Source organism: Rousettus aegyptiacus, unplaced genomic scaffold (assembly GCF_014176215.1).
Source record: "Rousettus aegyptiacus isolate mRouAeg1 unplaced genomic scaffold, mRouAeg1.p scaffold_m13_p_13, whole genome shotgun sequence".
Classification (NCBI taxonomy): domain Eukaryota; kingdom Metazoa; phylum Chordata; class Mammalia; order Chiroptera; family Pteropodidae; genus Rousettus; species Rousettus aegyptiacus.
Genome location: NW_023416288.1, coordinates 1,943,802 through 1,957,955, shown reverse-complemented (window position 1 = coordinate 1,957,955; position 14,154 = coordinate 1,943,802). Strand labels below are relative to the sequence as shown.

Sequence of the window (14,154 nt, the reverse complement as noted above, 5' to 3'; positions counted from 1 at the left end):
TTATAATACCATCCCCTCGAAATCAAATATTTGCCAGTACGAACACTATGACAATTGTGAAAAACTAATAAGACATATTTTCTCTTAGAGTTCACAGTTAATTCAAAGTTTAAAAACATGGTAATCAACTTTTTTAGTTAATTGTACATTTTTTTTGGAGACTATTAGCATATTATTAGTTGATGGCCTATTAAGAGTCTAATAAGTTTTAAATTTCTTGTCAACTTAACAAAAATGAATTTCAGACATATTCTTGGACCTCTTACTTTTTCTAAATTTTGTTCAGTCTTTATAAATGAACCTCAAATGTATTATTTTACAACATAACGAAAAAGTTTAATGAATAAACTAATAAGATAGAGTCAATTCTAAACACCTCTCAAACTGAAAGTTGGTATTTCTACGGTCACTTTCTAAAATATTTCCTTATAGATAAAATCTAAATTAAGCTGTTGAAGGGCTAAGTAGATTATTAATATCAAAACTATGAGCATGTGAAAACATAATTGCTTAGGTATAGATGTAAGGAAAAACAAAAAGACTTTAACATAAACTCGGATTCTATAATGTAGCTTCCTTTCGTGCTTAGGAATTAAACAAAATAATAAGCAAATCTTGAATGTATTTAGATGAGAAACATCAGGTGGTACTGCATAGGTCCTTAGTTGATTAGATAAGAATGAAGAAATCAGTTATTAAAAATTTGAACAAAATTTCTTTAGTCTAATTGGAATAGAATGGCCATAAAATGAAATGTTTTAAGTTACTAAAAATGTACCTGTGTTGTTTTTCTAATTTTTTCTCTACAGTAATATATAGTAAGGATTGCAACAAATAAAAAAGACGCCAACTGAGCTTTAAGAGTAATAACTCTAATACTTTGATTTAGATAAAATCTCAGAACATGAGATTTCACTGAAAGAAACCTTTACGATTATTTAGTACAACTGTTATTTTATAGATGAGGAAATTGAGGACTGGAAAGGTCTATTAAATTGTAGGAGATTACGTAGCTTTATTAGTAATTCAATTATTAGCAATTTTTAAACTAGAATCCCAGTTGAATGTTTTTAATATCTTCAATTAATGTTAAATAAGAATTAAAAACAAAACAATTCACCTCAATCCAATTTGTAAGCCAGTAACACTCTGGATCTGTGTTTTCCACTGTGAAGAGAACATTTCCTCTGGGAATGACAGAGCCCTCAGGAACAGCTTTTACCTCTATTGGAAGATGCCCATCATATTTCTGGTAAGAGACAATAATGAATTTATTTATTTAAAAGATGATATGCAGTTACCTGTTTTAATAATAAGGTTCTTTATATTTTATAGAAGCCAATCTTCTTGTGTTAGAAACTGCAACTGTAGATGTTATTATACTGTTAATCATCTAGTCAGAATATCCTTAAGCTCCTGAAATAGAATTAGCTAACAACTTAGACACTTATTAATTTTTAAATTTTATGTTGTCGGAGCAAGTCTACTATGAACATTTATCACTATAAGATAGAGATAATTTCAAATGCATCAAAAAAGGTTGTTTCCCCCTCCCCACTCTTTCAAAAAATAAGAGTTTATTCCAACATATTCCAAAAACACAATCTTTCTTTTAAATAGGTCATTTTCATAGAAGGCTTAAGACTGAAAGGTAAAACAAGGGACTACTATTAAAGAGCAAAATGCACAACAAACAAAAAAGAAAGGAAAGATAGATTCCTGCTATTAGAAGAAACTTAAATAGTTTTTTCTTTATTCTGGTAGTAGACCTGAAACCATTTTGGTAGTAGACAGATGAATCATTAAAGCATACTTTCTAGAGCTCTGGCATTCAATATCCAAGTACAACAATTCTCTTAGGCTGCAAATACATTTGCTATCTAGTAAGCTACTAGATGTTTAATTACACCTCCCCTCTTTTAAAGCTAAAAAAGGTGTGGCTAACTTTTTGCTAGGAAGGCACGTTGTTTCAGAAATCCTGTTTATGTAATTTGGAACAAGGTAATTAGATAAAAGAACAATCTGTTTAATGAGAAGAATTGAAGGCCTCATGATAGAGCAGAAAAAATATTGCCTTAGAAGTACTGGCTTAGACTCAAAAGCAGGTAGGAGACCTTGAACGAGTCATTTAACATCTCAAGGTCTCAGACCCTATGCTTGTAAAATGGGGTTAGACAAGAGTTATCTCTAGAGAACCTGTGAATCCCTAAGATTCTCTGAACATAAAATCAAAAGATTTATCACCCTAGCCACTGAAAATTATATTAATAAGCATAATACATAACTTGTCTATTACTATTATTCTCATAGTAACCAAATGATATAAGTGCAGGAGTTATACCCAACATATTTTACTAACCTTGCAATGGAAAAACTACAGCATAGAGTGCTTACTTGAGTTCTTCAAAGACCCATAAGCACCAAATAGTAAAACTCAATGTTAAGATATAGGCATGAAAATTAAGGTATTTCTAATTATTTTATGTTTAATAGTCTACAATGGAAAAGATACTCATTCTTAGATGTAAATTAATTAACTAACACTTAACACTGCAAGATGCCAACAAATCCCATTCCCAATCTATCTCTGTAATAAAGAAAACCACTAGAGGACATTCAATCCTTACAACTTAACTCCCATGTCTGTGGATGCCTAAAAATGTGAGTAGTAGATCCAAACATGCTAGATATGACTATTACAGTGCAACAAAGAATAAAAATCAACTTCATGGATCTGCACCAAACCATTTTAACTACTGAATAAGGGAAATTTCCTAGAACTGGTATGTGTGTGTAGTGACAGACTCACAGGATCTATTTTCTTAGATAACCTATAGTAAAAAAAATAGACCTAAATTTTGAAATTGCCAAACAAACATGCCCTTTTTTAATTAGTGTATTTTCAAAGATAAGACTAAATCACCTTTCTTAAATTATAATTTATTATAACAAATTACTTAGAACTGCTTTAGATGCTAGATACTAATGACCTGCCACTCCCCTCAAAATGTAAATGGTATCCTTAACTTTACACTAGAATGTCAAAAACAGTTTTTATATTTGGGTCACAGACAGAAAAGAGCTATAATTATACATCTAACCTTTTATTCAAATTCTTCTGCAAGAAATTTTGAACTAAAAGCAAACCCAAAATAGTGGATCAAAACATTAAACCATTTTTTACCTCAAGAATGTAGTTCCATCCCTTTTCATTAAAGACATCATCTTGGAAATGCTCTTTGTACACCTCTTTGGCTTCCTGGATCTTCTCTTTGGTCACTACTTTACCTAAAAGGATAAACATCTGTTTATATTTCAAAAAGCATTCTGTGAATTGCTGAGTTGTCACAGGATTAATATCTCCAGCTATTTCACCCAGTCTCTGGATACAAAATAAGAACTGAGAGGTAAATAACTCACTCAGAGTCAAAAGCAGAGCCAGAAAAAAAATTTGCACTTTTAATCATCACTCTAAGCTTATTAATTTCTTATTTGAAAAGTAAATGTGTATAAATTATTACATGTATATTTTTTAAAAAATCACAATAATAAATTAATTTCTAAGAAGACATTTTTTCTATCTCTATCAATTTCTATACTTTACAAATTTGAGAGTACGCCTTTGATACAGATGATTTTCCAGGTGAACCTTCTCACTCACTCTATTTATAAAATATGACTTTAGGGCTGAAAATCCAATAATTTCCACAATGACTACATTTTGTTCCCCAAATATACTTTCAGTATATTTGATCTGTAAAATGAGGATAACAGTAGTAGAGTACCTGCTTATAGAGTGGTTGTGAGGACTAAAGAAGTTAAGACGTATGAAGCACTTTAAAGCTGGCTTATGACAGGCAGTCAACATATTTTAGCTGTAATTAATAATAACCAATATGAAGTTTTTTATCTGTAGGACTGAAGTGTGACTTCAGTCCTTGGTAATCTTCTCTATATAAGATCACTAAGAAACTCATTCAAAATATCTTGGGTAGTCTTGCTTCAAAGGAGTACTTTTAATATCCAAGTAGGTTTTCAATAGTATAACATATCTGAACTATCTGATCTTAAAACTGCCAAGATTATGGGAAAAAGGTGATTAGCTGTATTTAATTCTGATGATTCTTATTTGAAAAGGTTAGAGATAAAATTTCCCCAAATATAGAGAACTCTGTTCCCTAACTTGCTTTCAATTAAGAAAGCAAAGAAATTACTTTGGGGAATTTTCTGCTTTAATATGCTTTACCATGCATTTGAGACTAAGTTCATAGTTATAGATAGTTTTGAAAAAAGGCCTTAAGGTAAAACTGACTAGCATAAAATATTTTAATTATAATTACTACCATAATTCAAAATGAGCTCCCAGGTTAGTAACAAATTCTTCATTCTGAATTAATGACTAAAATCTCTTAACAAACCATATTAACCACAAAAAATTAGTGACTTTTCTAAACTTATTCTTGAACTTATTAGTTTTAGAATTTTTTTCTCATATTTAGAACACCAAGCACATACACCAAATTATATGATTTAATGCATTTGAATTAGGAGATTTTTAAAAAATTCCAAAAGAACTCCTAAAGTCATTAAAGTAATTAAATATCAAAATTAGACCATTCAAAGAGTTACTTCGAATAACAGAACATAACAATTTAAAAGCAGTGTTTTAAATATCCAGGACAAATAATACCTTTTAAGTACTTATTAAGAATGTACTGCAGCCCATAAAATACCGTTTCCTCATATTTCACCTTCCTTATTTTGGAGTTTTCTGTTTTCTTTTCACGGCATTCAAAGTAAGAATAAACTTTGCTTGTGTTGGGTGGGTATTGTTTATAGTGAGTAACCTATATAAAAAAGAGATACTGGAGTTAGAAAACACCAGAAGAATAGGCTATGAATCACAACAGAAAGGGCTTGAAATTATTTAAAGCCAGAGAAACTGTACTTATTTGCAACTGATTAGCTTCTTTTCTTGGCTATGAAAAATAAAAAATAGTATATTTATTAAGATACTTTAAAGAGTTCAGTATCTTAAACTGAAAACCACAGAAGAGTATTAAATTTTATAAACGAGCAGACTGAACTTAAGAAGTACAAGGCCTCTAAGCCGTACATCTGGAACAAAAGTACAAAGACAGGTATCTCATTTGATCTGAGGGAAGAGTCTTCATTGGGGGAAGAGAGATGCAGCTGCCTGGTGGGCACACACACACAATATAAAAGAATGAACTGAAAGCAGAATTTGGTACTGTTTCTATCTAAATGTGGTATGTTTGTTAAGTCAATAGTAGTGATTTCCCATGGCTCTACTTCTTCATCTGTATAATGAGGTAGTGAGAATGATGTCTTCCAGTCTTCATAGTGACACTGAAAACCTGAATGAATGCACAAGCAGCAGCAGCAGCAGCAGCAGCAGCAAAAAATTGCTTAAAAATTGCTTTTGCTTAAATGATCTCTGAGTTGGGAAATAAATGCCTATACAATGCAACATCAAATCCTTATACGTTTAAAAATATGAAGGGTTATTATCACATATTTTCATGAATTTAGGTAAGAGTTACTGTTCAAAATTTATGCTTTTGTTTTAAGAAAAAGTGTTCATTGTAATTTGAATTTTATTATATCTTAATGTGGTTAAAAAAAGTAACTCAAAGAATAATGTGGATTTGCCCAATTGAAAGAGTAGAAATAATAATGCCTTTAAGTTTAAAAGTACTGGGTGGTGAATAAGGGTAACGGTGTAATACACCTTTGCAGATCAAGTTTCATGGATGACCACTGCAAACATAAACCATTTTTCCTGTTTAGCGCTGATCTGAAGTTTGGGAAAGCCAACATTTTCCTTGTTTGGCTGCATAATTTTAATCCTAGTAAAATCTGGTTTTAACTTAAAGCACAAAAATTCTAAGATGAATTACCCTGTATAGAGAGCAAAAAATTGCAAATATTCAAAATATTTTAGTTGCCTCTTTAACAGAAGCAGCTTTGCAAATCTATAAAAATAGCACCCTCATGTTGCCTATTAGCAATGCTGGGGGTGAATCTTAATATTAATATGTGGTCTGACTGCTAAATCAGGCAACAGATTAAAACTTTCTGTTGACCAGAGCCTCACCAAAACCTAGCAATATATGCTAATGTCTTTTAGGTTAGAACCCAGGGACTGATACCACTGTAAGTTTAAGAAGATTTAAGAAGTAGATAAGTAAAATAACTAATACAAAATCCAGAGCAATTAAATCAGGCAATTCATTACAATGCAAAAACATAAATCTATATCTCAATGATACCCTAGTAATAAATGATTACAATTTCAACTATTTAAGAAACTAATTATAAAGATACTGCCACCTAATAATGTATCCAAGATATATTAAAAATGAAATTTTTAGTTTACAATCTAAATAACTCTAACTCCTTTAGTGGGAATTAGCAGCGAGGCAGAAGAAAAGTCAATTATGATGAAGTAAAATTTGAATAACAGTCTGGGCCCACATCACACAAGTCTATAAAAGTCAGATTCATAGCTGTGACTCTCAATAATTAGTCTGACCTTCTTTACAGTTCAAATACTTCATGATTTTAAATTTCTTTATAAATTTATTTTTCCTATATCAGGTTTAAAAGTATTAGAAGGCAAATGAATTATTTTCATCTTCTGAGTAGATCAAGCAATCAAAATCTAAATAGAAATATCCCTAAACTATTTAACTCCATTGGTCTGAAGTATACTAAAAATTTCATCTTACAAATACAGTTTCAGTTCTGGACAATAATTAAATGCGTTTATAATTTTAAAGCTTTACTTTAGCTATGTTCTTTAATTATGGTACTTGAAACCTGTGCATAAATATTCAGAATACCACCTCTGAAAATAAATGCTATTAAAAACACAAAATTGTCTAAGCTGCTAAATTAGAAATGAAGTATTATTTCCAAAATCTTCTTTGAAGAAACTTAAGGGAACTGTTTTAGAATTTAGCTAAAGCAGGTAAGTGGTCTAGGCAAACTCTCCGGCAATTAACCATAAAACATAATTTACTATTAATCACCTACTAACACCTAATACTTTCACAAAACAAAATAATAGTATGTTCAGATATTTATATTGGTGTATAACATTGTTTTAAGGGAAAAAACTTTAAACAGAGCTTCTTAGTAAATACTATTCTAAAAATACAGCCAAGAGATGTTTTATAGTAATTTTAGTTTTGCTAAGTTTTCTGTTCTCTTCGTTTTACTTTCTGCTAAACTGTTCGCTCTGAACCCCTTGGAACCTTAACCAGAAATTGAGATGATATAGCAGAAACTGAAATCAATAAATTATTATTTTATAAATAGCTCATTCATTCACAAATATACACTCTGTACCCACTATGTATCAGGCACTGTTTCAGATTCTGAGGACTTGGAAGTAAACAGACTGAAGTGGTTTCTATTTTCATAGAACTAATGAGAGCTGAAAGATCAGAGAAAACACAAATTAACAAAATAATTTCAGATCTAGATGGATGCTACTAAAAATTAAAAGAAAATAATGGGCTAGATTAGGAGGCCTGGAAGATTGAAGAGGCCAGTAAGGCTTCTCTGAGATGGTGATATGTGAGCAAGACCTAAACAATGAAGAGATAGGAGATGATATAAGGGACAAAACAGAATGAAGGGTCAGAGTGGTAAGTGCTTAGAGAATGGGGAGGAGGAGGTATATGGTGCAAGTCAGAGAGAGATGCAGAGACAAGATCATGTAAGGCTTATAGTTTACAACAAGGAGCTTGAATTTTATATAGAGTGCAGTGGGAAGCCATTGGTATATTTTAAGCTGGAGGGAATATGATCTGATTCACATTTACAAGGATCAGTACGGTACGGTGGTAGATAATGGATTACAGGGTGACCAGAGTGGAAGTAGGAACATATGGTAGGAGGCTATGGCCAAAGACTAGGTTAGGTGAAACAACTGGCTCAATATCTCTGGTGGTAAAAGAGAAGTAGGGTGATGAGATCTGGAGAATAAAGATGGGGAAGAATTAAGTTTTGTCTCCTAGATTTTTGGCTCGAGCACCTGGGTGAATAAAGGTGCCATTCAGAGAGCTGGGGAAGGCCTTGGAAGGAATGGATAAGGAAATCAAGAGCTCAGTTTCAAATATGTTCGGTAATACTTACAAAAAGTTTCATAGTATTCAAAATTAAAGTGCACTATAAAAAGGGAGCTCTTAAATCATGATTTTTTTTTTTTTTTTAGCACTGCTTTGGTTTCTATCACTGTAGAAAATGGTTCTACAATAAATTTAAAATTATTTACAAGACGAAGCAAAAACAGCAAATTTCTCATACTATCTTCAGCAATCCGTACCCCTAGAAATGTTTCCTAAACTGGTATGGCCTTCCTGCAACTAAAAGAGCACTGCCAGTACATAAATAAAGGAGTGGTAAAGAACATAGGGTACACAGGAAAATGTAGCTCTTTTAGTAAAACTTAATTTCAGTTATGTGATTGATTTACTTCATGAAAAGAGAGGCCTTTAAAAATTGGAATCCCAAAGCTAAATATCCTTGACCCGAGTGTGACATTTAGAGAGAAGTATAAGAAATATTTGTTGCACAAAATCTTTCTGTGAGAGCAGTCTAATTTTCTCCTGAGCTTCTCTAGATTTCCCATAAGGCTGAATAGATCTTACCAAGAGCTTTCCTCTCACAATAGGATCGATTACCTGACCAAAGGCAATTACTACAACCTCACTTTTTCAGTTATAATTTTATTTTTAACTGCTAAGAAATAATAACAAGTCAACCTTTTAACAATATCATGTGCATAAAAGAGCACGTGGGATAACATAACCAAGGTCACAGAGTAAGTTATGTTATCTACAAATCTAAGGGCACTCAAAAAAGAAGATCCACTCAACCTTACTCTGGCTAAGACTTTCTGCCTCTTCAAAGCCAATGTGTTAGAAATAGCAAAAAACATAACTAAAATCTTTCTTCTTTTCACTATTATTTAAGACTTCTTAAGCCCTGGAAATACTTCTATTTCCCCAGAAAATAATACATTGCTATTTGGCTTTAAAGCAATAATAATGTAAAAAACAGGCTTAAGGATTTTTGTATATTATTTTGGAGAAGGGAAGAAATTGTAAAGCCATCAATAACCATTATATTGCCTCTTCCCTGAAACCTCCTGACAGAGTTCCTAGCAACTTGTATCTTTCCCTGACACTTCAAAAAGAGATTTCATCAACTGACGAAGAAGACATCAGCTTCTGCTATGTAATGTTTCGCAATATTACTGACCTAAATTAATTAGCCTATTAAGTATATTTATGATTTAAACATAGGATTTTATTTCTGTTGCCTAAATTTTTCATATAGCTCAAAATAAAACTTACTGGAAAAATTACATCATAAGAATACATAAATAGTCTCTGACATACAAACTATAGCAGTACTTCACTCCTCACAAGGCTCAGGCTGTGCATTGTGACAATATTTAAGCGTCCATTTAGAAGTAGTGAAAGGGAAGCAACTATGACAAATAAACAGCTAAGAGGCAGACACTGGGTAGCCCAAGTCCCAGACAGGACTAACTTGGCCGTAAGAGGACTTTCATATTTCCTCAACTCTTTTCCTTCAAAAAGCCGAAGCTTTTAAGATTTGTTATTCTGCCACTGACAAGGAAGCAAAATCTTCTTTTTTAAAAAAGCTGTCTTGGGTGCCTAATCACCATAAATTATACAGCCTTTCATAAATTCTCTAAAATCAACTTTTACCCATTTGGATTGTAAGAGACATCTCTTGTCTTTTAGAATACTTAATAGATCTACCATATTTATTAAATGAATGATAAAGTGCTAAGTTTTAGATAACCAGTTTAAAAATGACCTTGTGAGAAGCTACCCACACTGGACAGCATAGTTCCTAACTAACATTTGATGTGGTTTAATAAAACTGTAAATTGCTTAGAGATTACTTTTGTGCACTATATATTTTTTTCACCGACAGCTCAACTGACGTTTTATTTTGATCTGCTAATAGGCAAAATGTTCAGAAATGTTAAAACAATTCTCTGCTATAATTTGTTACATTTTCTACTTAGGAGCAAGAGAAAGGAAGAATGGAACAGAAAAGCATCTTTTAATGATCTAGTTATTTGGAAATTGACCGATGGCTATCCTACAGGTAAGTGAAAAAAAAAAAAAAATAACCCGTCTCCTTTACAAAAAATTCCAAATGCTTTTCAAGCACTTCAATGGCTAAGGCCAGTCCAAGTGCACCTTTCCCTAGCTGGCTTAGCACAATATAAATACAATCCAGTAGGTGATTTTGCTTTAAGCCATTTTCAAAATGACAGAATATTATTAACACTTAAGTGTCCTTTTTATTTGTACCAAGAACCTGGGATGAAAATGGAACACCCACACTTACTCGTTGTCCTAGCTCCTTATTATGTACCATAAGGAATGATTACAGAAATGCATACAAATTTTAAATGCTCCTCCTTTGGTCCAAATTGTCCTAAACGCTTTGGAGAGGATACAAGTAAAAACAAAACACTCGTGTTGTCATGCACTTGGACGGACACTGTCCCACCTTGCAAAAAACCTTCTCATAGTCCTTAGACAACTGAAGATCCTTCAGTTTTAGAAGAAAATCAACAACATGCTGCTCTCTTCTATTTAAAGCCACTAGTTCTTTAATTGGACAATCGTTTGTAAGTGCTGATAAGAATATGTAATATACTTATGAAATTTCCAAATAAAAGTTTCGTTATTTCTAACCTCAAGATTATAATTTCTGTCTCTTCTTCACCCAAGAATATAAAAAGGCAAAAATGGAAGACAGCCTATAAGGACCACTAAAGATATAAGGAAAATGAAACTTAAAGGCTAAAAATTTAAGTATGGAACACACAAGTTATTTTACTGTACAGCTGTAAACCATTGGTATAAAGACATATCAACCCTATTGAATCCTCATGAAGGGATTTTTTTTGGGAAAAAAGGTTTCATATTAGAAAGGGGATAAACATACAAGTCTGACTTGAAAAGGGATAGGAATAAACCTTATTAAACAGATGGGAATTCTAATGGTGCAGTTAAATATGCCCTACTAGATTAGAAAACTTTAAGGTAACTCGCTTTCCCAATTAAAGCATACCAGGAAATAAACGTTGAAGCAATTTTATATTCCTTTTGTATAGTGGCTAGAGGAATTACAAACCTAAGGAACTTGTATTTATTTTATTTTTAAAACTTAGACCAAACAAACATCTGTCTACATTTCCCATTTCTATTAAATCATGTTGGTACTTGAAAAATTTTTGAAAGTTATTTTAAAGATTTAGTTAAGAAAAAAATTTCAGTTAAGAAAAAACTATGAATGAAAAGCACTCTAAAATCACTATTAAAGATACTTAAAACACTATGATTGAACTAAGAGAACACAGAGGAAGTTTCTGGGACATGTAAATCATGTCTGATAATATCATAATCTGGCAAAAGCGTATATTTCTACTTTAAATTTCCATTTAAGAGAACACTCATTACTGAAACTTGGTTCTACTTTAAATAATAATCCATCTAAATTATTCTAAGTAGAATCTTATGCCAATTGGAAAGAAATGGACAAAACAAGTAAAACGAGACTCTCCAAGATACTTGTAATATTTCAGAAAAGAAAAACAAATCACAACAGAAAACAAGAACATGAGAACAATGTTTTACCACTGTATTCCAAACCATCACGTTAAGTAAAAACTAAAATTTATTTCGCACAAGGATTTCTGGTTTGACATTTCACCTTTTAAGTGTCTTAGTTTACAAAGCTTAGAAAAGTAAATCATATAATTCATAGTCATATAATTTGAAAACTAGGGGAAATAACAACTATCACATTTTTTCTCATCATTCTTTCCTAATGTGTTTCAAATAAAATAGGGTACATATACATGCAAGTATCCAATGTGTATATGAACACAATGTTGTGCCATTTCTCTCTTCTATAAGTTCTCCAAGGTTAAAACTATTTATTTAACTCCTAGAGTTTCACTTTCCTTTTCACAGAAATCCTGTAGTAGCCCTAATGGAACAAGGGCAGATCAGCCTTTGCAACACGGAGCACGAGTGACCACTAGGAGCAAAGCGGTTTGAAACGGAGCCCAGTGGAGTGGGACCGGGGAATCCAGCACCGCTACCCGGGGACAGATAAATGTCCTCTGTACCCGGGCCACAGGCAGAGGACCGTGGCTGGCTAATTCCGCACCCCACAAGGACCTCGCCCACACCTTCCTAGAGAAGAGACATTATCTTCCCAGCAAGAGCTGAGTGCACCCGACTCAGCTCCGCGGAGGAAAACCTCATTTCTCAAATCCTGCGCCCTCTCTCCGGCGCCGAGCCCCAGGGGCTGTTGTTACCTAACTGACCCGCTCCTCGGCCGAGTCCTCGCCCAGCCAGGCCGGCCCGGCCCGGGGCCAAAAGGGCACGCTCCTGGGAAGGCGTGAACTCGGCCGCTAACGCCCAAACCCGCCCGGCCCCAGGCCCACTGCACCAGGCGGAGCCCCGACCCCTAGCCCCACGCTGCAGGAGCATCCGCCCGCAGGCGACGCCGGCAGCCCGCCTCAGCCCCTCGCCGCGCCCCCCCACCACGCACCGCCAGGCCCCGCCTCCTGCCGTCCGTCCGTCCATTCCTCCTCCATCCACCTCCTCGCCACTGCGGCGCCAGTTTCACCTGCCCGGCGCGGCTGCCCGCGCCTTCCCTCGCGGTTTCCCGGCACCACAACCCCAGCTCCGCCACCCTCAGCCCCGCAACCTCGCGCTCGTTCCCAGCGCGCACTCTCCTCCTCCCTCACCTGCCCCGCCCCGAGCCTCTACCTTGTAGGAGTCGGTAGCCAGGAGAATGTTGAATTCGGCTTCTGCCGCAACATTCATCTCGGACCAGAGCGTGGGGGCCGCGTGTCGGAGGCTGCAAGCTGCCACCGCGAGGAAGGCGAAAAATGGGCTTCACCGCCCGCCGTTGCTTAAGTCACTGCTCGGCCGGAGGGGGAGGGGGAGGAGTAAAGGAGGAGGAAAGCAGAGCGGGGAGGAGGGGCCTGAGGAGGGCGGGCCCGGGAGCTCTGACGCAGCGCGGTTGGCGGCGGCTCACTAGCAGTCTGGGGACTCTGATAGCCTACTCACCTCGGCTCTCCCGTCTCCGCCCCCTCTCCTTCCCCTCCATCCCTCCGGCGGGGACACGAGGGGCGGGGCAAGGTTGCGCGTGCGCAGCGCGCAGGGGGCGGGGCTGGGCCAGGAGGACGTGAGGCACGCGCTGTTTTTCAGAGACGCCCACCCCGGGGAGCCCGGCGCTTGCTCTGGTTTCTTTGCCCTGTCCTGCCCGGCCCTCCGGGGCCGGGAGGGGGCGTTCCCATCCTCGATCAGCAGGTTTTCCCGCCCCGCGGGCACCTTACTTCTCTCTACCCAGTCCTGGCTTGTCTTCTGAGTCTTCCAGTAGTCACACCACCCAGCTGGGGCCCAAGGAGCCTCTCTTTGCCGGTCTACCCGTCCTCGTTGCGCAGTTACTCACCTTTGTCTCCGGATGGATTAAGGATCGAGTCTTTGGTTCCTTCCTTCTTGTCACTTCTGATCTTCCTAACCCTATCTTTAAAAACTGAAGACCTACGGTGGGGAATAAGGTCTGGGGTCCCCTTTAATCTGACATGTCGACTCTGCTTTCCTCCGGCTCTATGGCTCAGCTCTTTGATACTTTGAGGGATGTCTTGGTTATACCGCGCGGAAAGGCAGGGGTTGAATTCAGTCTGCACAGATGAGACTACAAGACATAATTGAATCTAATATTGCCGGGAAGTAAACGGCAACGGCTCAAGTATTTGACAGGGTGCAAAACTGATTTATCGTGGTTAGAATTGTTAAATCCTGGGAAACGGGTTGTCAAACTTCCAAAAATACCAAGTGAAACCACGTGGATGACTTCGCCCAAATGATGACTATCCAATCGCGCAGTTCTCATAAGAGATTGCATTTTTGCGTAAAACTAAGATTCCTTAGTTTGCCTTCATGGTTAATAGCTGCTGTTGCTTTTATAATTTTAAGATTTAGGTTTTACAAGATACAAGTAATTGTAAACAAAGCAGTTTAATGAAAACTGGTACAAGAACTTTAT

At 35.8% G+C, this 14,154-nt stretch overlaps 1 protein-coding gene across 1 annotated transcript in view; it reads right to left on the bottom strand.

Moving 5' to 3' along the window:
• The window catches only part of NAMPT (nicotinamide phosphoribosyltransferase), a 33,757-nt gene extending 20,718 nt beyond the window's left edge, over window positions 1–13,039 (bottom strand). The window contains exons 1-4 of the mRNA XM_016145871.2: window positions 12,870–13,039; window positions 4,691–4,847; window positions 3,185–3,288; window positions 1,121–1,249 (exon numbers count right to left, since the gene is read on the bottom strand). Coding sequence (XP_016001357.1) covers window positions 1,121–1,249; window positions 3,185–3,288; window positions 4,691–4,847; window positions 12,870–12,926 — 447 coding nt within the window. The 5' untranslated portion in view covers window positions 12,927–13,039. The remainder of the gene's footprint in view (window positions 1–1,120; window positions 1,250–3,184; window positions 3,289–4,690; window positions 4,848–12,869) is intronic.
• Window positions 13,040–14,154: the final 1,115 nt, after the last annotated feature.